Raw genomic sequence first — 27988 nt, 5'->3', positions numbered from 1 at the left:
ACTGATTATTTCAGTTCGTTATGGTAGTTAAGATGAAGGGGATTGCTTGTCAGAGCTCAAACTGAACTTCTTAATAGACGTTTCATACCTTGAGAGGGATCATGAGTATCTAAAGTTCTTAAATTTTTAGAGTTTAGTCAGCCATTATATCCTGCTTCCAAGAAAGATTGAAGTGGCTTACAGTGGAACCCTTATCAATTAAAACAATGAAACCAAAACCTGAGGATAACAAAACTGAACCAGAAGGCTTAGGTAAAAGAAAGCAGCACATACAGCCAAAAAATTTAGGTGTGAATTTGTTGGCAGTGAAGCCAAGGAAAACGTAATTTATAACCTACTTCGTTGAATAAAAGTAAACCTAATGTTGTCAGGAATGGAGATCTTTCCAGAGCTAATTTTTTAAAAAAATAAAATTATCATACCTGTGTATGTGTTTGTAACAGCTTTATTGAGGTATCATTCACATACTATATAATTCAGCCATTTAAAGTGTACACATTATTGATCTTTAGTATATTTACAGAGTTGTAAAATCATTACCACAGTCAATTTTAGAATATTTTCATCACTCTGTAAAGGAAGCCCAAACCCTTCAGCAGTTACTCTCCTGTTGCCCACTTATCACTAACCCTAGGCAACCACCAAATATCCTTTTTTTCTCTGTAGATTTGCCTATCTTGGACAATTCACATAAATGGAATCGTAAGATATGTGATCTTTTGTGATTATCTTCTTTCACTTAGTATAGTGTTTCAAGGTTCATGAAAAAGTATAGGATGCATCAATATTTTATTCCTTGTTTTTGCCACATAATGTTACGTTGTATTGATACACATTTTGTTTATCCATTAATCAGCTGATGAATATTTGGGCTTTTTCCCCTTTTGACTCTTATGTATAATGCTGCTTTGAACATTTGTGTACAAGTTCTTGTGTAGACATGTTTTTGTTTCTGTTGGGTTTATACTAAGGAGTGGAATGGCTGAATTATATGTTAACTGTATGTTTACTCTTTTGACACACTGCTAGACTGTTTTCTTAAGTGGCTGTATCCTTTTACATTGTTTACAGTAGATAATGAAGGCTCCAGTTTCTCCACATCCTCCCTAACATTTATTATTATTATTAACTTTTTGATTATATCTATGTTGGTGGGTGTGAAGTGATGATCTAATTGTGGTTTCGATTTGCATTTCCGATAGATAATGATGTTGAACATCTTTTTGTGTGCTTATTTATTGGCTATTTGTTCATTTTCTCTGGAAGTCCTTTGCCCACTTTTAAAATTGAGTTGGCTATTTTTGACCCATGATTAAAAAAAAAAAAGCTATGGCAGTATTATGTTATAATTTGTTGGAGACTTATTTTTTTTATTCATAAAGTAATGCAGGGTTTGTTTGTTTGTTTGGGGGGTTTTTTTGTTGTTGTTTTTTAAAGTCAAGGTTTCACTCTGTTGTCCAGACTGCTATGTAGTGGCATGATCACAGCTCACTGCAGCCTTGACCACTTGGGCTCAGATGATCCATTTGTCTCAGCCTCCCAAGTAGCTGGGACTACAGGCTCACACCACTGTGCCCTGCTAATCTTTTTGTGTGTGGAGACAGGTTCTTTCTATGTTGTCCAGGATGGTTTTAAAATCCTGGCCTCAAGTGATCCTCCTACCATGGCCTCCCAAAGCATTGGGATTACAGACAAGAGCCACCACTCCTGGCATCAATTTAAAGTGTGTAGTTTTCTAATGTCTGATGTGATACAGTGATACAGTTTTAGAAATCTTAAGCAATAGTTCTCAGTCAGAGGTATTTATCAAAGTTCTTTTCAAGGGAAGATCTTTTTCAAAATACTTGTCTATATTTGACTAATCCACTGAGTCAAAAACCACTCTGAAAATAAGGAATCCAGGCTTTGTAAGATTTGCCTATTTATTTGTTGTAAATATTCCAGTCATAGCTATTTTCAAGCTATCATAGAGATATCACTGACAGATACATAGTTGGGAAGAGATGGTAAATATCACACCATTGTATATTATATGTAGTATTCCCATTATGTATTTTATGCACAGACACACACACATACACAATGTAATAACCTCAAGAGTGAAATGTACTAAAATATTTAAGAAGTGAGTTTTGAGTAATTATTACCTTTGTTTTTAATTATTTAATCATGACTGTGTTTGACAATGGCTTCCAGAATTTCTAAAAGCTTAAGTCAGCTTTTGAGAGTCAGTACAAGTTGACTCCCACACACCACATAGATGAATTGTAATTAGTGTAAAGAGTAGACATTTGCAATTTGTGTTCTGAACACATTACTTTAGGAATTGTTAAACTCTACTGTTTGTCTCCTTACCTGTAAAATGGAGGTGCTGACTGTCAGTGTGTTGCTGTGAAAAAAGTATATATTAAAAAATGTTACATGACTGTTCCATGATGGCTGCTTAATAAATGGTATATACTGGTATTAAAATGACTCTTAGCCTTGTCTCTCTAATGTAAATTGAGTTTAGGTTCTTAATAGGAGCATTGGAGAACAACAGAACTGGAGATTTAGGTTGTTAACAGATATCTAAATTTAAGTTGTTATCATAAAGATTTTTGTGTTTGTCATATCAGATTAGTACAGCAAAGTTGGCATTTTGTTAAGAAATTTAAAGCCCAATTCTTAATTTCTCTATCTGTGAAAGACCTCAAAGGCATTGAGCTTCACGTATACCTAAGGGATAGAGTTAAAAGTTTCAACAGTGATCAGGTTTTAGGGAATTCACTATCCAAACTTAGACAAAACTGTTAATAAGCTAGAATACAAGGGTATTAATTATTTGGGGTTTATGTATGACAGGTTAACAGATACCGTTGTTTCTATGGTACATACCTGCTGCAACACATGTGACTTTTGAGCTTCATGTAATGAATTCCTATAGGAAGATCAGGTTTATGTTAGGTAAGGGCAGCTGTAGTGTGGATAGCATAGGCATGGCTAAGGTAGAATGAATGTGATTTTTAGCCAATTAACTGTAATTCCATCTCTTCTCTGTCACTGCTGTCAACTCCAGCATGACTGAATTTTGAGGTTGGTGACCCCTGATCTTGTGGGGAGACAGACTCATAAGTGGAGAAATTGTAATTCCATAGCATGTGATCGTATGCCAGAGAGATGCAAACAAAATGCACAGTGTAGACAATAAGTAGCTGCCTGGGAAACCAGGAAACACTTCACAGTGGAAAATAGCACTTGGAAAGGGTGTTGAACATAGGTGAGGTGAAGGGGAGAAGAGGAAGAACCAACACAATAGCTAAAAGGAGTTTTCAATGTATTTGAAACTGTGTGCCTAGGGTATAAGGATGGTAGCATGTGGATGTGAGATGAAAGCTGAAGAGATAGATAGATTAGGAAAACAGACTGTATATGGTCTTGTGTTCCAAGCCCATGGTTTAACAATAGAGAAGACACTTGTATCCTTAGGGATCTTTCTTGTTTACCACTTTACCGCCAGACTCTGGAACTAGTGAGTTCATTTACTGACTAAATGGAAAGTGATTCTGATGTGCAGCCAGGTCGCCGAAGACTCCTGTGGTCTCGGGCCTGTGCTGTCTGTCCAATGTGGGTAGTCTTAATTGAAATGTGCTGTAAGATATATACTGACTTTCAAAGACTTAATATGGAAAGAAAGTAAAATATCTGAACATTTTTTATGTTGAAATGACTATTCTGGTTATTTGGGGTTAAGTAAAATATGGTTATCAGAATTTTTATTTTACCTGTTTCTTTTTTCTTTTTTATTATACGGTTCTATTTATATGAAATGTTCAGAATGAGCAAATCTGTGGAGATAGAAGGGAGATTAGTCATTGCCAGAGGCTGAGGGACTAGGGCAATTGAGAAGTGACTGTTAATGGGTTTAGGAATTTTTTTTTTTTTTTTTTGAGAAATGATGAAAATGTTATGGAATTTGATAATGGTGATGGTTGAAAACTTGTGAATACTCTAAAAGCCACTGAATTGTTTATTTTTTACTTTATTTTATTATAAAGATGTGGGGTACAAGTCAGTATTAGGTAATAAGTAGTCTGCATGCAGGTGAAGTTTGGGCCTCAAAGTGGTCCTTCCTTCCCCTGGGTTATGGTCAGGTATCCTTAGTGATGCTATGTGCCCACCCCCCTCCTCTGGCAGTGTCTTGCTACTGCCAGTCCCTCTCTTGCAGTATTGTGATAAATGTTTAGGATCCACTTACGAGTGATAACATGCGGTATTCAGTTCTTTGTTTCTGTGATAGATCACTGATTTAGAGTCCATCATACTTTTTTTTTTTAATGTGATAACAAGGAATTGTTAGATTACATGTGTGCTTCCCTTTTGGGAAGGATTGGTCTAGGTGATCTGGACTGGACTTAATACAGTGGAACTTAAAAGTAAGAGGCTTATTTGAAGTAAAGTCAATAGGAAATATTTACTTTTAACCAATAGAATTCAAATTCAAATGGAATTGTGTTTTATTTTTCTGTAACAGAGGCTTGTTATTTTATGGATTTAAATTCAACAGATAAATTGTTTTAAGGCAATCAGACCCCTGAATATAGACTCAGGAGGAATATTGAAACATTTATTGATAATCGAGACATAAATGTGCCCTAGGATATCCTTGTCTCTTAGGAGATACTTTGTGGCTGCATTTAAGAAAGAATGAAAATTCATGGTTTGTGAGAGAATATCTAGTTTAGGATTTAGAGATGCACTGTGAACCTGAGTACTTATCTTGAGAGAATCTGTTATACTTGATGTTTGTCCTGAATCTGTTTAAGATGATTGCTATTCAAGTTTCCTTTTCAGGTCTCAGTGGATCTCAGGTTGATTACCCAACTTTAACTTTATTCCAGGTGTCTTATAGACTGCTATCTGTTTTTCCTTTGCACACTACAGTAAATATTTTCCTAACCTTAATGCCTGCTTCTCTCATATTCTCAATTGAAAAATAATTTCTCATATGAAGTTTACTATTTTCTAGGAACTGTACCTCCCAGAATGCACATATAATTTCTAATTTTGCTTCACAGTCCTCTACTCAGTTCTTTTCCTGCTCTTGCTCACTCCCTGACCCTCTAGCTTGTTCTTTTTCTGTATCTTGGTATTTCTGGCTAGATAAGAAAAAAAGTAACACTGACTAGGGGAGGGAACAGTACTATAGATGCTACAATTAGCAGTGTTCCTGCAGTGGAGGACTTTTAAGTTAGAAGATGTTACCTCTGTTACTGACTGTATCCTGAGTAAGTCTCTTGACATTGCTCTTTAATCTGTAAGATAAATGTACCTATCCCAATATGTCACAAGTTATGATAAGAACAAAGTCAGGAAGTACATATAAAATTTATTTGGAAAGAATAAAACATAGTATAAATGCAAATTAAAAATAGTAGAAAAGCATCAAATTGGAAATTTAAGAAACTGATTGCTGTGGGGTAAACAGATCAGATGAGTGTTAGTTTAAAGGAAACAGCTTGGAGAGAAGGATAAGAGTATAGGTAGAGATAGAGTATATACCACCTGGTCAAAATTCAATAATGAGTGTATAGTACAGGGATAACTATGGTGATACTTCAATGTAGATATAAATTTTCATTTTGTGTGAAAAATCATGTAAATTTTAGCCTGGTATGACCTACAAATTGATAGCATTAAACTACTATCCCTTGGTATAAAACAACCATTTATTACATTCACAGACTATGTCAGGAATTCAGAAGGGGTGCAGTAAGGATATCTTGTCTCTTCCTTGATATGTGGTCCTCAACTAAAATACTGGAAGCATGTGGGCTGGAATCACTTGAAGGTTTGTTCATTCACATTTCTGGCCATTGAAGCTTGCATTCAGAAAATTTACTTCCATCCCTTGATTACTGTATTCCCAATAGGTAACTAAATTTGTTAGTTTTTGGATTATCTTGCTGCTTTAACATATGTTTATATATGCAAACACACATTAGTGTTTATGTGTGTGTGTGTAGTTATCTCTCTTCTTTTTCTTAGATAGAAGGTAGCATACTATATACACTTCTCTTCAACCTGCTTTTTTTTTTTTTTAACTGAACGCTATATCCAGATCATTCCATAGCAACATTTGTAGATATGTCTTATGCCTTTGGACTTTACATAGTATTTCATTTTGTGAATGTGCCCTACATTATTCAAACGCTCTTCTGTTGGTAGAGATTTATTTCCGTCTTGCTACTACAGGTAGAGCTGCAATGAATGACTTTGTGCACTTGTTATTTTGTATTTTTTAAATGTGTCTTAGGGAAAGATAAATCTCTGGTAATAGGATTATTGTATCAAAGGCTAAATGTCTGTATAATCTTGCTAAATAATGACTTTGCATTTTTGCCAGCAGTGTATGACAGTGCTTATTTATTTCTCCTTTACTTTGTTAATATGTGTCAAACTTGTCTTTTTGCCTGTTTGATGGAAGAAAATGGTATTTCAGTATAGTTTTAATTTGTGTTTACCTAATGAATGAGATTGGGCATCTTCATGTATTTAAGGGTGATTTTCTGTGAACTCTGTCCATATCCCCTGCACATTTTCCCTTTATTTCTTTTTGTCTTTTTCTTTTCTGTTTTTAAATTTCTATATATTAGGGATAATAACCCTTTGTTTATTATATCAAGTACATGTAATATCATTTGTCATTTTTCTTTTTTTAATAGAATTTTTAAATAACAGTTTTAGGGTCACAGCAAGATTGAATGGTAGGTACAGAGATTTCCCATATACTCCTTTCCCCTAACATGTCCACAGCTTCTACCACTATCACTGTCTTCCACCAGGATTGCATTTGTTACAATAAGTAACCCTACAGTGACAAATCATTATCACCCACAGTCCATAGTGTATTCAGTTTATTTATCTATTCACTTACTAAAGGTCATGTTGCTCGCTTCCAAGTTTTGGCCATTATGAATAAGGCTGCTGTAAACATCCATGTATAGGTATTTGTGGGGGCATACCTTTTTCAACTACTTTGAGTAAATACTGAGGAGATGGCTGGGCTCGGTGGCTCAGCCTGTAATTCCAGCGCTTTGGGAGGCCGAGGTGAGTGGATTGCCTGAGCCTGCGGGTTCGAGACCCGCCCGGGCAACTTGGCAAGACCTCGTCTCTACAGTAAATCAAAAAAATTAGCCGGGCATGGTAGTACACGCCTGTAGTTCTGGCTATTTGGATGGCTGAGGCGGAAGGATTGCCGGAGCCCAGCAGGTTGAGGCTGCGGTGGCCGGGAGCATGCCACTACACTCTAGTCTGGGTGATGGAGTGAGACTCCAACTCAAAAAAAAAAAAAAATTACCAAGGAGAGTAATTGCTGGATCATATGATAAGCATACGTTAAGTTTTGTTAAACATTGCCAAACTGTTTTCCAAAGTGACGGTACCATTTTGTACCATCACCAACAATGAATGCAAATTCTTGTTCTACATCCTTACCAGCATTTAGTGTTTGTTGTCAGTGTACTGAACTTTGGCTGTTCAGATAGGTGTTTAGTAGTATCTCGTTGTTTTACTTTGCATTTCCCTAACTAGATGCAATGTTGAACATCTTTTTATATGCTTATTTGCCATCTGTATATCTTCTTTGGTGAAGTGTCTGTTCAGATCTTTTGCCTATTTTTTAATCAAGTTGTTTTCTTATTGTTGAATTCTAAGAGTTCTTTGTATATTTTAGGTAACTGTCCTTTATCAGATACATCTTTTGCACATATTTTTACCCAGTCTGTGGCTTGTCTTACTCTTTTGACAATGTCTTTTGTAGAGTGAAAACTTTTAATTTTAATGGAGTCCAGCTTATCAATTACTTTTTTTTAATGGATTGTGCCTTTGATGTACCTAAAATGTCATTACCATACCCAAGTTCATGTAGATATCTTCCTATGTTTTGTTTTAGGCGTTTTATAATTTTGCATCCTACATTTGAATCCATGAAACATTTTGAGTTAATTTTTGTGAAGGATGTGAAGTTTCTCTCTAGTTGTTTTTTTTTTTAATGTCATTGTTCAGTTGTTCCAGCACTGTTTGTTAGAAAGATGATCCTTTTTCCATTGAATTGATTTTGCTCATTTGTTAAAGTTCAGTTGACTATATTTGTGTGGGCCTATTTCTGTGCTATTTTTTTCACTGATTTATTTGTCTGTTTTTTGTCAATACTACACTGTTTTGATTTATAGTAAGATTTGAGGTCAGATAATGTTAGTCCTCTGACTTTATTCTTTTTTTTTGAGTTGGAGTCTTACTCTGTCGCCCAGACTGGAGTGCAGTGGCCGTTCCTGGCCACCGCAGCCTCAAACCTGCTGGGCTCCGGCGATCCTTCCGCCTCAGCCTTCCGAGTAGCTGGAATTACAGGCGTGTGCTACCATGCCCGGCTAATTTTTTTTTTTTTTATTTATTCTATGACTTTATTCTTCTTTTTCAATATTATGTTGGCTATTCTGGGTATCAAAATAAACTTTAGAATCAGTTTGTCATTATATACAAAGTAACTTACTGAGATTTTGATGGAGATTGCATTTAATAGATCAATTTGAGGGAAACTGATATATTAATAATATGCTGTCCTTGAATCCACTAGCATGGAATATCTTTCCTTTTATTTAGTTATTTTTTATATCAGTTTTGTAATTTTCTTCATGTTTGTCTTGCGTATTATGTTAGAGTTAGATTTATCCCAAATATTTCATTTGTTGGTGCTAATGTAAATGGTATTGTGTTTTTAATTTCAGATTCCATTTATTTATTTTTGTATATAGAAAAGTGATTGCCTTTTGGTATATATAACCTTGTATCCTGCAACCTTGCTATAATTACTTATTAATTCCTGGAGTTTTTTTGTAGGGTCTTCACAATTTCAACATAGTCATCTGCAAACAAAGATATTTTTTGCTTCGCAATCTGTATACTTTTAGATTCACTTTCTTTTTGCATTAGATAGAAATTCCAGTATGATGTTGAAAAGAAGGTGAGAGAGGAGACACCCTTGCCTTGTTTCTGGTGTTAACAGGAAAACTTTGTTTCTCACCTAAGGATGATGTTAGCTGTAGGTATTTTGTAGATGATCTTTGTAAAGTTGAGGAAGTTTGTTTCTATTTCTAATTTACCAAGAGGTTTTATTATGAGTGAGTAGTGGATTTTACCAAATGCTTTTTCTATAGCTATTGACGTAATCATATGCATTTTCTTTGTTAGCCTATTGATGTGGTGGTGCATTAATTGATTTTTGAATGTTGAACCAGCCTGGCATACCTGGGATAAGTACTACTTGGTTTTGGTATATTCTTTTTACATATTGTTGGATTCAATTTGCCTTTTTTTTTTTTTTAGTTTAACTTTATTATTTATATTAAAGGTGTATAACGATGTTTTGATATAATTTCTTTTTTTTTTAGTTGAGGTCTCACTCTGTCTCCCAAGTTGAAGTGCAGTTGAACGATCACAGCTCACTGCAGTCTCCACCTCCTGGGCTCAGGCAGTTCTTCTACTTCAGCCTCTGTAGTAGCTGGGAATACAGATGTGCACCACCTTGCCTGCCTAATTTTTTGTAGAGACAAGATCTCACTGTGTTGCCTAGGTTGGTCTCGAACTCCTGGGCTCAAGCAATCCTCTAGCTTTGGCCTCCCAGAGTGTTTGAATTACAGGCATGAGCCACCACACCTAATCTTGATGTTTTGATATAAATATACATAGTGAATTGTTTACAGTAGTCAAGCAAATTTACATATCCCTCATCTCAGTTACCTTTTGATTTGCTAATATTTTTGATAAGGTTTTTTGCTTTCAGTTGCTCTTGAGAGATACTAATCTTTATTTTTATGTCTTTATCTGGTTTTGTATTAGGATAATGCTGGCCTCATAGAATAAGTTGGGAAGTAACCCATCTCTTCTGTCTCTGGAAGACATTGTAGAGAATTGATATAACTTTCTTAAAGGTTTGGTAGAATTCACCCATGAACCTATCGATCTGATGCTTTCTGTTTTGAAAGGTTATTAATTTTTTATTCAGTTTCTTTAATAAATATAACCCTATTTAGATTGTTTCTACTTGTGTGTGTTTTGACAGATTGTGTCTTTCAAGGAATTAGTCCATTTCAGCTAGATTCTCAAATTTGTGGTCATTGAGTTTGTTGTTAGAGTATTTGTTGAGATGTTCATAGTATTTCTTTATTATGTTTTGAATATTCAAGGGATCTCTAGTGATATCCACTTTTCCGTTTTTTTTTTCTTCACCCTCCCCCTTGTTTTTGTTTTGTTTTGTTGGTTTTGGTTTTTTTTTTTGAGATGTGTTGCCCAGATTGGAGTGCAGTGGCATAATCATCATGGCCCACTGCAGCCTTGAACTCCTGGACTCAAGTGATCTTCCCAACCCAGTCTCCCTAGTTAGGACTACAGGGACACACTGCCATGGCTGGCTAATTTTTTCATTTTTTGCAGACACAGGGTCTCATTATGTTGCCCACGCTGCTTTCAAACACCTGGGCTCAAGCAGTCCTCCCTCTTGGGCCTCCCAAAGCACTGGAATGACAGGCATAAGCCACTGTACCCAACCTTTGTATCTGATATTAGTAATTTATATCTTCTTTCATTTTTTTCTTAGCCTGGCTAGGGGCATATCAATTTTATTGATCTTTTTATAGAACCAGCTTTTGGTTTGGTAATTTTTTTGTATTGAATTCCTGTTCTCAATTTTATGGACTTTTTTCATTTTAAGTTTAAAATTCCTTTTCTTTGGTTTACTTTGAATTTAATTTGTCTCTTTTTTTATTTTTGAAAGTGGAAGCTTAGATTATTAATTTGTGATCTATCTTTTCTAATATATGCATTTGATGCTATAAATACCTCTTTAAGCACTGCTTTTGCTATTTCCAACAAACTTTGATAAGTTGTATTTTTATTTTAATTTATTTAGTTCAAGATATTTTTTAAATTTTTTGAGATTTCTTTGACCCATGTGTTTATTAGAATTGCATTTATAAGAACTCCTGAGCTCAAGTGATCCTCCTACCTCAGTCTTCGTGTGCCACCAGGCCTGGCTAATGTTTTATTATTATTATTATTATTATTATTATTATTATTTTTGTAGAGAAAAGGTCTTGCTATGTTAACTAGGCAGGTCTTAAAGTCCTGGACTCAAGCTGTCCTTCTCCTTGACCTTTCAAAGTGCTGGGAATACAGCCACTGCCTCCAGTCTCCTTTTTGCTTGGTTAGGTTAGTGCTTTATTTTCACAGAATCCGCTTTTACATTTATATATTAGTTCCTTTTTTATTTTTATTTTTTAGCTTTTTTATGTTTTTTGTTTTCTTCTTGGTTTACTGTATTCCTTTTCCTTGTTGAATTTGTTAAACATTTCTTGATTTTCATTTTAATTTATATTAGTATTTAATGCTGTCACTTTTCCTCAGATAAATACTTTAGCTAAATCTCATGGATCTCATATGTCAAGCTTTCATTATTATTATTTTCAAGAAATTCTCCTCTCTAAGATTTGAATTTTAACCATTATCTAATAATTAGTTAAATGGCATGTTTTAAAATTTTCAGGTTGAAGGGCCTTTTGTTTTTCGTGTGTCTTTATTCTTTTGATTTTTCAAAAGTGAGTTTTATGTTACTGTCCTTTATTAACTACTTTTTTGAATTTGATACGATTTTTCTTATAACCTAAGACATGGTCAGTTTTTCTGAAATTTCAAATATATCTTTTTTTTTGAGTTGGAGTTTCACTCTGTCACCCAGACTGGAGTGCAGTGGCCACTCCTGGCCACTGCAGCCTCAACCTGCTGGGCTCTGGCGAAATCCTTCCGCCTCAGCCTTCCAAGTAGCTGGAACTACAAGCGCATGCTACCATGCCCGGCTAATTTTTTTTGATTTATGTAGAGATGAGGTCTCGCCAAGTTGTCCAGGCGGGTCTCGAACCCGCGGGCTCAGGCAATCCACTCACCTCAGCCTCCCAAAGGCGCGAGATTACAGACTGAGCCACTGAGCCCGGCCTCAAATATATCTTTTTAAGAAAAAGAGTGTGTGTGTGTGTGTGTGTGTGTGTGTGTGTGTGTGTGTGTGTGTGTGTGTGTTTTTAATCAGAGTCTCATTCTGTCACCCAGGTTAGAGTGCAGTGGTCCACTCATGGATACTGCAGCCTTGACCTGCTGGGCTCATGAGATCCTTCCACCTCAGCCTTCCAAGTAGCTGGAACTGTAGGTGCATGCCACCACACCTGGCTAATTTTTTTTATTTATTGTAGAGACAAGGTCTCACCAAGTTGCCCAGGCTGCCCTGGGCTTAGGCAGTCCTCTTGCCTCTACCCCTCAAAGTGCTAGGATTATAGGCATGAGCCACTGAGCCCAGAACAGGGTATATTTTCTCTTTTTATTTATTTATTTTTTGGTTTTCAAGTTTTATAAATTCATATAGAACATGAATTCATGTAGAATTAAGGTTTATAAACTTATAAAACATCTGTTATTTAGGTCTCCTCTATTTTTAAAATCTTTGTCTACGTGATCTACTTTGGTTTGAGAACAGTACATTAAAGTATCTTAGTAGTATGTTTCTGTCTAGTTCTCTCCATCTCCTTTAGTTTTTGCTCCTTGATACTGTTATTAGGTATATCGATACATAAATATTAATAACTATTCTCTTTTGATATTTATTTTGGTTCTCTGTTGAAGTTAGTCTTAACTAATAAACTAATAGTCTTGATTTGTTTATTTGTTATTTGGTTATTCATAGATGAGCTAATATAATTTTCATGGCCACATCATAAAAGACAATCTCTGATTATTCTATTTAGATATTTTTCTTTAAATCTTATTTGGATTTTTTTAAATAGTCGAAACAAAGTAAACTATAGTTTCATTAAATGTAGGACTAAATTTCTTCCCCCTTTGTGTTTCTATACTATCAATAGGATCTGAAATAGCAGATATGTGAATAATTTCAAGATGTTAGATTATATGTATTCTAAAAACTGTAGACTGATTGGATTGTTGTGCTAATGTTCAGGCCCAGAAAACAACGATGAGCCATTTTATTATATTATTACTTAAAGTTTTTAGCTTTAGTTCAGTTGTAAAGATTTAAAAACACTAATGTGAAAACTCATCTTTTAAAAAATAATTTTTTCAGTTGTTAATAATTTCATTACAATCTGTGGTAGTAATTAACAGAGAAGAAAAATTTGTGTTAGCATTAATTTTAATTCTAGAACTACTCCAGGAAAATCCAGGAATTTGCTGATAGCGTTAGAGTGCCATAGAACTAAGTGTATTTTTTAGAGCAATGGGATTTGATTCTTTAAAAATAGAAGGAAGAGAGAAGAAACAAAGTATTTTGTTTAAAACGTTGAAACTTTTCGGCTGTGCTCAGTGGCTCAGCCTGTAATCCCAGTGCTTTGGGAGGCCAAGGTGAGTGGATTGCCTGAGCCCACGGGTTCGAGACCCGCCCAGGCAACTTGGCAAGACCTCATCTCTACAATAAATCAAAAATTAGCTGGATGCAGTAGCACATGCCTGTAATTCTGGCTACTCGGAAGGCAGAGGCGGAAGGATCGCCTGAGCCCAGCGGGTCGAGGCTGCAGTGGCTGGAAGCGAGCCACTGCCCTCCAGTCTGGGCGACGGAGTGAGACTCCAACTCAAAAAATAAAAAATAAAACATTGAAACTTCAAAATCTTGTGATACAGTAAGTCCCCTACATATGAAAGAGTTCCATTCTGAGAGCATGTTCTTAAGTCCAACAGAGTTAGCCTACATACCCAACTAACACAGTTGGCTGCATAGTACTGTATCGTAATAGGTCTATAATATTTTTCACATAAGTAATGCATAAAAAATAAACATTTTAAATCTTACAATATAGTACCTTGAAAAGTACAGTAGTACAGTATAGTGCAACAGCTGACATATAGAGGCTGGCTTCCAGTGAACAGGCAAGAAGAGTTACTGACTGGAGGTGGGAATGGGGGTAGGAGATGATAGAGCCGAAGGAGCATCAGCAGCAGGAGATGGAGGACAAGCTACGATTTCACTCACGCCTGATGTTGATGGCACAGGTACTGGTTCCTTGCCTAATTCAATTCTATCTACCCTCTTGAAAAAAACACCGCAGGGATGTCTGGGTAGTAGCTCTTTTTTTCTCATCATAGCTGACACAGTAGCACTGGATTTCATTCTGAACTGCTGCTGCAACCTTTGTATACTGTTCTATGTTCAGGTCCTGTGCCTCAAAACTAACAGTGCCTCCTCAAATAAAGAAAATCCCCTGCCATTTCTTGTGTCGTTAATCTCCTCAGTTCTTCAGTTACTTCTTCCTCCTCTTGTCTCTCTTCATCTTTTCTCTGGGCCTCCAATTCCATCAGGTCTTTATTAGTAAGCTCCTCATATTGCCTAGCAAGGAGTTCAGTGAAGTCGTCCTCTTGCAGATCTAGCTCCACCTTCTTGCTGAAGATCACTAAGTTACTGAAGACCTCTTTGGACTCCTCATCCACTATCTCAAATCCATGAAAATTGTGAACAAACTGTGGGCAAATGTTCTTCCAAATCCCATTCATGTAGAAAACCATAACCTCACACCAAGCAAAGTCAGTGTTTTGTATGGCTTTGTAGATGTTATAGTCCTTCCAAAATTACCTCAAGGTTATTTCTGAAATTCGTCACTTGCCTTTACTGCCTGACGAAATGTGTGACAATAGTATTTCTTGAAATTCCCTTGTCCATAGGTTGGATGAGTGATGTAGTATTCAGTGATAGATGTACTACTTTGGCACTGGGATCAGTGTTGTCCGTGAATAGGGAGTAGCCCAGAGCATTGTCAAGCAGCAAAAGAATGCTGAATGCAATGTCCTTGTCCAAGTAATATTTCTTTCCCTAAAAACTAGTCCTGGAAAATGCCCTTGTAACGCAGACTTTGGGGTTACTCTTCCACACAACCGAAAGAGAGCTTCTAGCTTTCTCTTGAATTAGCATTAAGCAGAACAGACTTTACGCTGATGCTGATCCTGCATCCACACACTGAGAAGCTTCTCCATCTCTCATCACTTCCATGCTTCTTTGATATTATTGTCGACATCATTAGCATAGCAGACATCATATGTTCCATGATCTTGTCTTTGTTCTTTAGAATCATGCTGATTGAACAGTTCGTGTTGTAAGAGCAGGTGATGTCTACCACCTTTTTCACTCCACTCTCTCAATTATTTTCACTTTTGTTTCCATTGTTATCGCTTGGCACTTCTTAGCAGTGCCAGCTACATCACCACTGCTTTTATGCTTGCTTCTGGACATTCTGGGCTTGAAATAAAGGTACTGTGCTGCATACAGTACTGTACAGTAAAGTACACAAAAGCACAACCATTTGTAGAAGAAGCATGCGTGTGACAATGTATGCCAGACATATGAAGTAACTTATTTGATTGGACATGCAAACATCTTTGAAAGTTTGCAACTTGAAGGTTAATATTTAAGGGACCTACTGTATTGACTGGGGGTGGTGGCTCACACCTGTAATCCCAGCGCTTTGCGAGGCCAAGGCAGGAGGATTACTGAAGGATAGGAGTTCAAGGCCACCTTGGGCAACATAGTAAGACTTTGTCTCCACACACACAAAAAATTTTTTAAATCTTGTGCTAATCTTCAATATAATAAATAGGGAATCATTACTATGAATCATAAGGCTTTAGAGTAGTAATGCATGTATCTGTATGGATGTTTAAAAATGAATATTAGTAAAAGGAGAACTTTATTGGTATACAAAGAATTGAGTCATTCTTTGACTAAATGATCTGAGACCATTTTTATTAATTAATTTGAAAGGGTAAAATAAAATGGTGTTGACTACCATTAGATTTCTCTAAATAGAGAATGTGTAAAGGATATACATCAGGAAGATGAAAAATGACCTCAGAAGGGTCTAAAATGTGAACAGTGGAGAAGAAAATGTGTATTAGGTTGGAAAATCTGTTGGCCTATGAAATGATCAAAAGTGTGCATTGTACTATGAGGAAATGAAATGAAGTACCAAGTGCAGTGTAAATTACTTTGGACTCCCCAGAACCTATTCTATCACTTTTTCATTTTGTATCACATTGTGGTTTGGGAAATTGATCCCTCTTTCACAGCCAGGCATTGTTTAGTCTAATCCAGTTATAATAATCACATTCCCCTTGCTAATTTGGTTGATTCAGGAACCAGGCCTAAGCTGTAAATTCTGTGGCCATTACCTTGATGGCAGTTACTGATTCAGAGGTGGCCATATGACTGAGATGGTGTAGTCACCTTAAAGGAAAGAATTCTTACTTGTGCTTGGGGAAGACCTGGTTTGTTTCTTATTATGGTAAAACAAACCAACTTTAAAACTAACACTAGGAATAGAGCTGCTGTGAGAAATAGGGGGAAAAAATGGGGAAAATTTGGTTTTGATGATTTCATTGTGTTACTAAATCATCTAGTCTTGAAGTGTATCCTATATATACACCTCATTTGAGATTTTAGTTTGTAGCTTAAATTTGTGTCATTGATAAGATATAGTTTCTTAGCCGAAGCTCCACCTTTCCCTACAAAAACAAGTTAAGCTTCATTAATGCAAGTATAACTACAGTTTTTAACCAGGAACAGTAGAAGCTATATGTTTTATGCTACTCTGGCAAGACTAAATTAATTTGGATATCATGTTTTATTGAAGCACACTGACAGACAAGTATGCTCAGAGAAGACAGCAGAGTGAAGAGTGTAAAAATTATGAAATGTAAATGTATAATAAACATATGCTATGTCCTTTGTCCTAGTAGAAGGTATTGAAGGGATTTACTAACAGTGTTCAAATATTTCAAGGACTAAACTTGTTTTGCACGATTCCAGTGAGTAGAGTTAGTTAGTCCCAGTCAGAAATTAGGGAGAGGTATAAGAAAGATGTGATTGGTATAAGAAAATATTTTCTAATAATTAGAACTATCTGGAAATGTGAATGAAGGGTACGATAGTGGAGAGCTTTCAGTGTAGACCTTGAGAACTAAAATTATTCCCTCCAAAAGTTTCCTAATAGAGGGCTTTTATATCTGTACAAATATTAAAGAAAATTTGTCTGCATGGGGTGGGAAGGTGGATTATATTACTTACAAACCTCCTTGAATTTAAAAATTCTAATTACTAATCTATTTACTATAATATTGACTCACAGCTCTCTCAGCTTCAACATTTCCTTATTATTTCATGTTCTTGGTAATGCCTCACTACGTACAAATAAAACTCATAATGAGCATAATTACCCACACGTATAATGTTCAAGAAATAATTGTGAGTGTAATACAGAATAGAAATGAAAGTAATTTAAGAGTCAGTAATCATGTATTGCATTTCTGAAACCCAAGAAACTAAAAACCAAACATTTTCTAAGTTAGACACAGACTTATTTGGGAACAAAACCTGATCTTAACTGAAATGACTATAATTAGTTTCTGTACAAGTGGGTGAATTTTTATATTCTGCAAAAATATCAATATGTTTGATCACAGGCTGCTGTTCCAGACCCTATTGGCAGTATTACTTAATAATCTTTGAAATGTATAAGAATTCTAAATTCTTAAAATACTTGGTCACAAGAGTTTTTATTAAAATATTGTGGTTAATTAACAAATATTTCAACATGTAGATGTTCTAGGATGACTAATTTAGAATACCGAATAAAGTAATCAAAAGGTTACACTTCTTATTAATATGTTTGGATTTAAGAGAAATAAGATAAGTCATTCTGTTTAAAAATTATAGGAAGGTGAAATAGCAGATCATGCTATACCTTAAGTAGCAAGTAATACCAGACCCTATTTATTTGAATATAAGAGAAAAGGGGAAATACCTTATTTCATAAATGGAATAACATGTCTAAATAAGTTATCATTGTTGAAGTGATTTTGTTTATTTTGCACTACCACCATACTGCCCTGAAACCTTCTTATAACTAAATTTATAGTTGAATATTACGTGATACATTTAAGCAGACAGAAAACACAAAGGATGTTTTCTGTAATATGGAGATAACTTCCTGTAAAATATTTTTGGTATAGTAATATACTAACATATGAGGGTAGACCAACAAACCCAGAAATTATTGTTTAGAGGGCAGGCCCCTCGTAGTACAGGCTTTCCCCACTAGGTTAGTGTTCTAGGAACCCATTGGCATCAGTGTACTAGCTAGCAATGTTGTGAGAGGCTGCATTTGGCTTCAGTAAATTTTTTTGGAGATCCTTTCAACACATTTGCTCATTTCGTGATGGGTGATTACAAGTGCACTTGCCCACATCATGTTGAGTGTTCAGCAGTTTTTTGACAAAAAATGGCACGACCCCTGTGCCTCACCCTCTCTATTCACCCATTCTTGCCCCGAGTGACTTTTTTTTGTTTCCCTGGATGAAAAATGTCCTCAAAGGGAAACATTTTGCCATTGTGGAAGAGGTAAAACAAAAAATGACCGAAGCACTAAAAGGCATCAAATGTGTCAAGCTCAAACACTACTTCGAGCAGTGGAAAAAGCATCTTGCTAGGTATAGTGCATCAAATGGAAAGTACCTTGAAGATGACAGAAGTTTAAACATGTAAGAATAAATACACAATTTTCTAATAAATAAATTTTGGTTTTGGGTCCCCCTCATATTTATAGTGGGTTTAATCCGTAGAACATTCAAAAGATGTGTGAGATATAGGATGCAATTCTTCACTGGTATTCTGCAGAAGGTATATTAAGAATAAAAATATATTCCTTTTTTTTCTTTCATCTTCTGTGCAGAAAGAGGCGCTCATTTCTGTTTTGATCTTTTACCTTTCTTCATAGCAGTTTTTACTCTCATACAATCTTTAGTGATTTCTGTCAGCCTCTGTTGTCATATCAACAATCAAATGTCATTTTGTAAGTAATACAACATGACTTTATACCAAAGTATCTAAAATTTAGGGGCAATAATAATATATACTAGAGTTTTTTAAGAGGAAAACTACAAGGAGAAGTTAATTTGTGTTTTAAGCAGTCAGATTTTATGACTGATAATACTCAGAAAGAACTTTTTTTGTTTTTTTTTTTTGAGTTAGAGTCTCACTCTGTCGCCCGACTGGAGTGCAGTGGCCGCTCCCGGCTACTGCAGCCTCAACCTGCTGGGCTCCAGCAATCCTTCCGCCTCAGCCTTCCAAGGAGCTGGAACTACAGGCACGCGCTACCACACCCGGCTATTTTTTGATTTATTGTAGAGATGAGGTCTCGCTGCCCAGGCGGGTCTCGAACCCGCAGGCTCAGGCAATCCACTCACCTCAGCCTCCCAAAGGTGCGGGATTACAGGCTAAGCCACCGAGCCTGGCTAGAAAGAACTTTTAACATTTAATATCCTTGAGTGTAAATGTCTTTGATAGTATTTAGAATGTTAATAAAAGTGAAAATTCCATTGTGAAGGATGACAATTATATAATACTGATTATTTTCTCACCACTTAGTAAAGTATGGCTTGGAGTTCCTATGTAATAGGATGTTTAATTGGATTTTATAAGTCCAATTACTGTTGTCCTGTTTTATGTATAGGTTGTTATTATGCCTAAAATAAAATCTAAAACCTGTTTTTTTTTAATTAGTCCTATAGTGTAAAGGACTAATTTATTATTTTAGGTGCCATTTGATTTCATCAAAATAGGTAAAAGCTCTTTTTTTTTGAATAAATTTCACTTGTGTATGAAAATCTCTTTTTTTTAAAGTCTTTATACAATTATTAAATGAGTTTGGATTTATCTTTAGGTATGTGGGAAAATAGCTGTTACTTAAATATATGACAAGTCTTAGATCAGTTAGTTTTAGAAGTCTACAGTGACTGGTTTAGCCCTTTTTTAGTCACTTAAAAATATCACTTACAAATCCTTCAATTATATTTTATTAATATTAAACTGTCTTTTTTCCCAGTGATTTTCACAGAGAAACTTAGTAGGTAGTAGCCTTTTAAAGTATTGGATTTACATGGTATGTTTTAATGTGTTAGCTACTCTTTACATATAACAAGTTTCTGTTGTTTGGTAAAATAAATATAGTGTAATTTTTTTATCGTGGTGCTAAACTTGAACTTGATACTTCCTCTACTTGGTGGGAAAGTATTGACAAAACTGATCATTTTATGAAGCAAACATGAATGAAATCAAACTGTTCTGTATTACAATAACTACCTCATATAGGTTTTAAAAATATAGTAATCTGAATGTATGTGTGCACTTTTTAGAAAGAATCTTCAAGAGGGAGACATAGGGAAAAGGAAGACATAAAAATCACTAAGGAGCGAACTCCAGAAAGTGAAGAAGAAAATGTAGAATGGGAAACTAATAGAGATGGTGAGTTTCAAAATCTTTGTTTATATAGTCAATTCTTGATTATTAACTCTGTAGAGTTTTTGTGAACTTCAAAACACCTTTCAACTGTGGTTTTCCTGTTTCGGAATATCTTACCTCTCTCTCTCTTACTGAATTAAAAGACAGAAACTTGCATATATAGAAGTACAGTCTGAAAAAGTGGCTGGCATTGCATATTTCAACCATATCATTTTTTTTCTCTCTTTAGAACTTTATTGTGCAGCATCACATCCCTTTGGGATTTTATTATTCCTTTAGGGAAGGAATAATAAACCAAATGTTTCCTCTGCTCTCACACTACAGCAGTCACCAAGCAGACATCAGCTGGGGGTCCTCCAATTCAATTCCAACACTATCTACCTGGAGATGTCAGATCCTACAGGGTGAGGGTTCAGTCCCCACGACTGCCCCTAACCCCAGACACCAGTCGCAAGATTGGTGACTTCAAGTTGGGATTTCCATGACTACCTCTTTGGGTTCAATTAATTTGCAAGAGCAGTTCACAGTACTCAGGGAAACCCTTACATTTACCTTTTTATTATCCTTTAGGATACAGATGAAGAGATGTATAGGGCAAGAAGTGAGAGAAGGGACGTAGAACTTCCATACCCTCCCTGGAGTGCCTAGGTTTCTCTAGGAACTTCAACATGTTTAGCTATCCAGTTCTCTTGGCTTTTTAATGGCAGTGTCAGGATGTCAGCATTCTTTCCCCTAGGGTACAGGGTGGGACTTTCTCTGAGGAGGGTATCTATCTATCTATCTATCTATCTGTCTGTCTGCCTATCTACAGACAGCATTTATTATTTTATTGGGCCTCGAAAGCTTTAAATACAAAATAGACTGGCCAGGGAGTCTTAAGACCCACAGTTAGAAGGAGGAGAAAGATCAACATCCTGCCTTTGGGCAGGTGAGAGCAGGACAGGAGAAGTTCTCAGATTCTGTTTCTGGTGCCAGCCCTGAGGCCTAACACACGTACCATTGTAATAAAATACTATAATGAAGACTGTGGGAGTTATGAGTGGAATTGTGGGTGAAAGCCATTCTCTAGCATAACACAATTACATTTGTAAATTTTTAAATTCTTCCATACTAAGGATAAAAAATTAAATCTAAATTTGTTTGTTTTACATAAAATATAAAAAGTGATATTTTTAAATCTTAAGTACTTGGTAATGTTATTTCCAAGAAGTTATTGACTTTCTTCTTTCAGAATAAATTAAAATCAGATGATAATGAGATCTGGGATTTATTCATGAAAAATTAGCAAAATCATCTTTGAGTCCTTGTCTTAACATTTTTAACATCATGAATGTTTTCTCCATTCCTTTAATGTTCTGGAAGATGAGCATTGTAACCTCACATTACCAAATATAGAGAAAGCAAACTCGCATTTGTTAAGTGTATTGGGTGTGCTGGACTTATATATAACAAAACTAAAGAGTTTAAGAACTTAAGCAACTTTCTCAACAATAAGTGATAAACTTTGGCTAGGGGTTAGAAGACTACAGTTGGGAGCCATCGGTTCTTGCAAATAAAGTTTCAGTGGAACACTGCCATGCCTATTTGTTTACATATTGACTGCGACTGCTTTTGAGCTATAGTGACTGAGTTGAATCCTTGTGACAGAAAACCAAGAACCGGCAAGCCTAAAACGTTTACTACTGTTTTTCAGAATTATCTCTGAAGACTTAAGATAACACTTGCAAAGTACTCTAAATATTGCTGCAGTGATTGGAACATCAGTACTTACTAAGGAAATCTGTTCCATCTTTGGACAGTGCTATCTGTTGAAAAGTTGCTCCTAAGAATGAACAAGAAACTTTAGTTGGGATTTCATGATCCAGCCTAGTACATCTATAAAATAGCTAATAAAGACAGCTGTAATGTTTCATTGTAGTTGACTAGTTAGTAAATAAAATATAAACCATAACTCTTCAAGTTTGGATAGCTCACTTTTTCTAAATACTAAAGAATTAACTCTTAACACACCCAGCATTCTTTCGTTTCATTTCAGTTTTGGATTAAAAATAAAATAAAATATCTTTGATACTTATCTTTAAAAATAAAAATTTCTCTATGATAATTGTTGAAAATTTAGAAGGTTCAGAAAAGCCTAAGTCAGTTCTCTCCTTGTCTTCACAGTAGATATGTCAAACCTCCATAAATCTCTTACACTTTCATTTCTCTTTGCTATCTACTTCACAGAGATGATGGAACTCTTCATCCAGAAACTTCCTACCACACCTACAAACTAATCTTTTATTCATGCCTAAACTTTTTTACTTTCCTTTTACTCTGTATAAAGGGTCTCCCTCCTGCTGTATAAGGTTAATATATTCTCTTGTATTCTAGCTCTGGTATCTTCCTACCTCAGCAATCTTATTCATTTATTATACATTCTCTTATGTATTTTCAGCATCCAATTTCTCTTCTCCCCAAGTTATTGTTAACTGCTATCATACTTATCCTACTTAACAACTAAATTCTTAAAAGAGTTCTGTACCTTACTGTCTCTGCTCATTCACCTGATGCGTATTATTCAGTCTTCTGACCCAGCTCTCCACTGAAACTGCTCTTCAAGGTCACTAATGACCTCCTCTTTGCTGAATGAATGAAGATGTACTTGTCTGTATCTTAAATGACTGTTGTGCAGTATTTGACACATTGAGAGCTCCGTCTTCTTTTTTTTGGGGGGGGGGGGTTGGAGTCCTCTCGGTCGCCCAGACTGGAGTGCAGTGGCCACTCCCGGCCACCGCAGCCTCGACCTGCTGGGCTCCGGCGATCCTTCCACCTCAGCCTTCCACATAGCTGAAACTACAGGCATGCGCTACCACACCCAGCTGATTTTTGATTTATTGTAGAGATGAGGTCTCCCCTGCCCAGGCGGGTCTCGAACCCGCGGACTCAGGCAATCCACTCACCTCAGCCTCCCAAAGGCGCGGGATTACAGGCTGAGCCACCGAGCCCGGCTTACTCTTCAGTTTTTATCGTTTTGTTCAAGCCCTTCAGTATTACATAGAGGCTCCTTGTCTGCCCTGAAGTGTTGATTTTCAAGGCTTTGTACTTCACTGTCTTCTTTAAAAAAAATCTAAAATGGTTTTATTTCAGGAACCTGTTATATAGGAAATTATTTTAAAAGGTTAATGTGTCTTTAATAGTAGCTTTATAGACAAAACATTCACATGGTGAGTCTGTATGTTTTCTCTTGATTCACACTCATAGGTTTTGGTCATTGTGTATCTCTGTGATTTATGAATATTGAAGCATGCAGTTGGTCAGTTGCCTCAGTCCCTGGATACTGAGACTAAATTAGTTCAGTAGACTAGTTTGCCTTCTGCATTGTCAATCTAAAGTGAAGAGCAATTTTAGCTAGACTCAGAAGAAGTTAGTATATAGTAGTTTTTCTTAGATTTTCTGGTTTCAGGATACTTTCATACCCAAAGGACTCCCAAAGAGCTTTTGTCTTTGTGGATGTTATGTTTCAATAATTTCTGTCTTATAAACCTGAGAAATTTTAAAAATCTTTATTAATTCATTTAACAATGATAATAAAATCCCAATATATTCTTTTATGAAAAGTAATTATATTTTGAAAAGCAAAAATAACTGTGGAAGTGGAAATGTTTTGTGTTTTTTCAAATTGTTTTAATGCCTGGCTTAATAAACCTCAGCTAGATTTATATTTATATGGGCTTCTGCGTTCATTGTGTTAACTGTATCACATGTTCTGAAACACTCCACTATCCATGAGAGAATTAGTAAGTCAGGCAAATAATATAGTATTATAGAAATAGTTTTTATTTTGTGAAACTCCTTAAATTGTCCTAGGGGCCCCCAGAATCCTCAGACCACTCTTTGAGAACCACTTACCTATAGGAATAGCCTTTAAAACTTTTGCCTAGCCATCTTTTCTCACTTTTAATTTTTCCTTATAAATGAAATCATGCTTCTAGGACTTCATTAACATGTATGTGTTCATGATTCCAAAATCTCTCAGTTGAACTCCGGATTGAGACAGTTTACATTGACCAACTGGGCTTCTCCAACTGAGTTGTATTTCTTATGAGCATCACTTTTAAACTAGGTTCCAGCAAACCTGAGAGTCATCACTGATATTCTCTCTCCTCCACCCAGGCATTTACGGAGTTCTCACATTTCTACCTACTGAATATCTTTTAAAACCTCTGCTTCTCTTAATTTGCTACTAATATTCTAGTTCTTAAGGTATTTGTTTATTGCCTATAGATATATTTTACCAAAAAAAAAAAAAAAAAACCCTCCTAACCCCATTCCTTGCTCCTAATTTATTTATTCTCTACTCTAAAGTCAGAATATTTTAAAACAGTTTTTAAAGTATAATATGCATTCAGAAGAATGCACAATTCCTGTGTACAACTCATTGCATTTTCAGAAACTGTACATACTTGTAAAACCATCCAAGGCAATAAATAGGTTACTAGTGTCCCATAAGCCCTCTTGTGCTTCCTTCTAGTTACTCCTCTGTACCCTCACCCTCCAAAGGTAACTACTGTCTTCATTTCTTGCACCATTGAATAGTTTTGTCTGCTTATGAGGGTACTCTAAATGAATCTACAGCATGTACTCTTTGTGCCCAGCTTCTTTTGCTGATGGTGTTAATGAGATACAATTGTGTATTTTATGTAGTTATAGTTCATTCATTCTTATCGCAATATAGAGTTTTATTGTATGAATAGATCATAATTTATTCTACTGTTGATGAACATTTGAGTAATTTCCAGTGTGGGACTATTATGAGCAAGGTGCTATTACTATTCTTGAACATATCTTGTGGTAAACATGTACCCATTTCTCTTAAGTTTATGCTGTAAAGTGGAATTACTGGGCCATGGAGTATGTACACGTTCCTCTTTAGTAGTTAATGCCAAATCAAAAATGGTTGTATCTATTGCTCATATAGTATTTTTTGCCTTTTTCATCTTAGCCATTCTAGAAGTGTGTAGTGATATTTTACTGTGGTTTTAAGTTTCCATTTCCCTAATGAAGATGATAACTTCTCACATGTTTTTGACCGTTGTACAACCTATTTTGTAAACTGTTTCAAACGTTTGCCTGTTTTTTACTTGTTGATTATAGGAATTATTTATATACTCTGGATATGAGATTTTTATCAGATATATGTATTACAAGTATTTTCTCCCTCTTTGGCAGAGTAATCTTTTAAAACAATAAATTGGCTCATTTTATTCCCCCTGTTAAAAATTATCTAATTTCCCATTGCCTTCAGGGGCAAGTATACATTCTTATTATGCCTACAAAACTTTTCACTGTCTGATTGTGTTCTGTATTTCTGGTCCCTGCACCCAAATCTGTTTGTTTATTTGACGCTTTAACCTTCTTGTATTTGTTCACCATGTGTTATTAAAGATCAGTGCAGTAATGTAAAAAGCAAAAATGTCATTGCAGTAGAAGAAAATGTATGAAAATATCTTGGTAATCTTGGAGATGGTTGCATCTTTTAAAAACTCAGAAGCCACAAGAGATTTGATTACTTAAAACTTAGGAATTTCTGTGTTTCTAAATGCAGAAGTTAAATACAGGTAATTGACTAGAAGAAAATATTTGACATGTATGAGCATAAACAAATAGATACTGTCACTATATAAACATATAATGATCTTCCACAAATACATAAGAAAAAGACTGGTTAAAAATGAGCAAATATATATAGTGGATGGGTAACTCACAGTAGAAATGGAAATGGTCAGTACTCATCCTTACTGCAGGGACATAATGGTAAAAATAAAGAGAACATTTTTAACCCATCAGATTTGCAGAAATGAAAAATACTAATGTTATCAAGTGTGAGTTTATATTGGTAAAACTGTTTAGAGTGCAGCTTGGTGATATTAAAAAAAGTATACTTACCTTGATCTAACGACTGTACGTAGTGTGAGACATATGTCATAAAAAAGTATTTGTATTTGTGAGCCAAAGTAGGTATCAAAATGTTCATTGAAGCCTTGTTTAATAACAGCAAAATATTGAAAATAAGCTGTCAAAAGGAAAATGGTTAAGTAAGATATGGTTATGGTTAAGTATGATCATATTATGAAATGCTTTGCAAAAGTTAAAATGAAGATTGTTGAACTCTATGTATGATCGTGTTTATAGGGCAGTGTGTATAGTTTTGGTTCCGTTATTTTAAAGCTAAAAATGTAAAGCCTTATTTTTATGTATATGACATTGCAGTGTTACCGATGGAGTGAGGGTGGCTGTTGGAGGAATATAAGGGGAATTTCATATTTTACTGTGTATACTTCAGAATTGTTTAAGACTTTAGTAATGAAAATGTATCATAAATAAAGACAAGAGGAAGTGGTCAAATTATAGTCTTTAATCCTACATAAACTTTCATATACCTGTGATTATTTTTATACAATAAATTACTAGAAGTAAAATTGTTATATTAAAGAATCTGAGTGTTCTTAAGACTTTTGCCCATTTTGAGGAAGTATTTTACAGAATGGATGTACCAGTTTACATTGCTACCACGGGAGAATGAGTGTGTCTTTTATTTTTACCTTTGCCAATAATTAGTATTATAATTAGAAAAAAAGTGGATCCTTAGTGCATGAAAAGTACATATTTATGTGTCATTTACATTTCCTTCTTTCTTTTTGTGAATTGCCTGGCCACGTCCTTTGCTGGTTCTTCTGTTAAGTAGTAAGAATTCTTTATATATAAAGAATGTCAACCTTTTCTTAGGTGTTACATTAATTTTTCTGTTATATATTTTTAAAAACTTCTGCCATGTTAAATACACCATTCTAATTATATTTAATGTTTTTCTAGTGACTTAGAATCATTCATATAAGTCTTTTTTTTATAAGGCAATTGTAGTGATAACCACAAACTGTATGAGAGACGTTTTCTAAATTTATTAACTGGCTTCAGACTCTTGGTTTTGAATTTTTTTTTTTTTAAATTTGGAGTCTCATTCCTTCACCTAGACTGTGGCAGCACCCTCACGGCGACCCCAGCGTCGACCTACTGGGCTCCGGCGTTTCTTCCGCCTCAACCTTCCACCTCAACCTTCCGAGTAGCCGGAACTACAGACGCGCGCTACCCCGCCTGGCTATTTTTTATTTTGTTGTAGAGACGAGGTCTTGCCAAGTTGCCCAGGCTGGTCTCGAACCTGTGGCCTCAGGCAGTTCACTTGCTTTGGCCTCCCAAAGTGCTGGGATTACAGGCTGAGCCACCAAGCCCAACCGATTTTGAATTTCACACTATATTTTGTGTTTCTGTTTTTTGTTGCCAGGATGCCATCATTTGTAATGAGCCTACCTGGTAATCTGTCTCTTATAGGCTAGGCTAGGAAACCATGTAAGTTTTGATTATAATAGATATGCATAAAGCATGTACTTTCTGAGTGAAAGCTTGAGAACTTTTCCTCTGAGCAAAATATGTTAGCTGTAGTGCATTAATTTTAACATATATTTTAACTACTTAGCCCTCTCCTTGTTGGGTAGTTGGGAATTGAGGATTGAAAACCAATTTCTCATTTCTTTTTTTGAGTTGGAGTCTCACTGTAGCCCAGACTGGAGTGCAGTG

At 35.5% G+C, this 27988-nt stretch overlaps 1 protein-coding gene across 1 annotated transcript in view; it reads left to right on the top strand.

Moving 5' to 3' along the window:
• The window catches only part of ZC3H13 (zinc finger CCCH-type containing 13), a 95979-nt gene that overhangs the window by 9780 nt on the left and 58211 nt on the right, over positions 1 to 27988 (top strand). Inside the window, exon 5 of the mRNA XM_021714487.1 lies at positions 20269 to 20377. Coding sequence (XP_021570162.1) covers positions 20269 to 20377 — 109 coding nt within the window. The remainder of the gene's footprint in view (positions 1 to 20268; positions 20378 to 27988) is intronic.

Source organism: Carlito syrichta, unplaced genomic scaffold, assembly GCF_000164805.1.
Source record: "Carlito syrichta isolate Samal-C Ts95f unplaced genomic scaffold, Tarsius_syrichta-2.0.1 Scaffold305658, whole genome shotgun sequence".
Taxonomy (NCBI): Eukaryota; Metazoa; Chordata; class Mammalia; order Primates; family Tarsiidae; genus Carlito; species Carlito syrichta.
The sequence above is the reverse complement of the archived record's forward strand: the minus strand, read 5'-3'. Positions and strand labels throughout refer to the sequence as shown.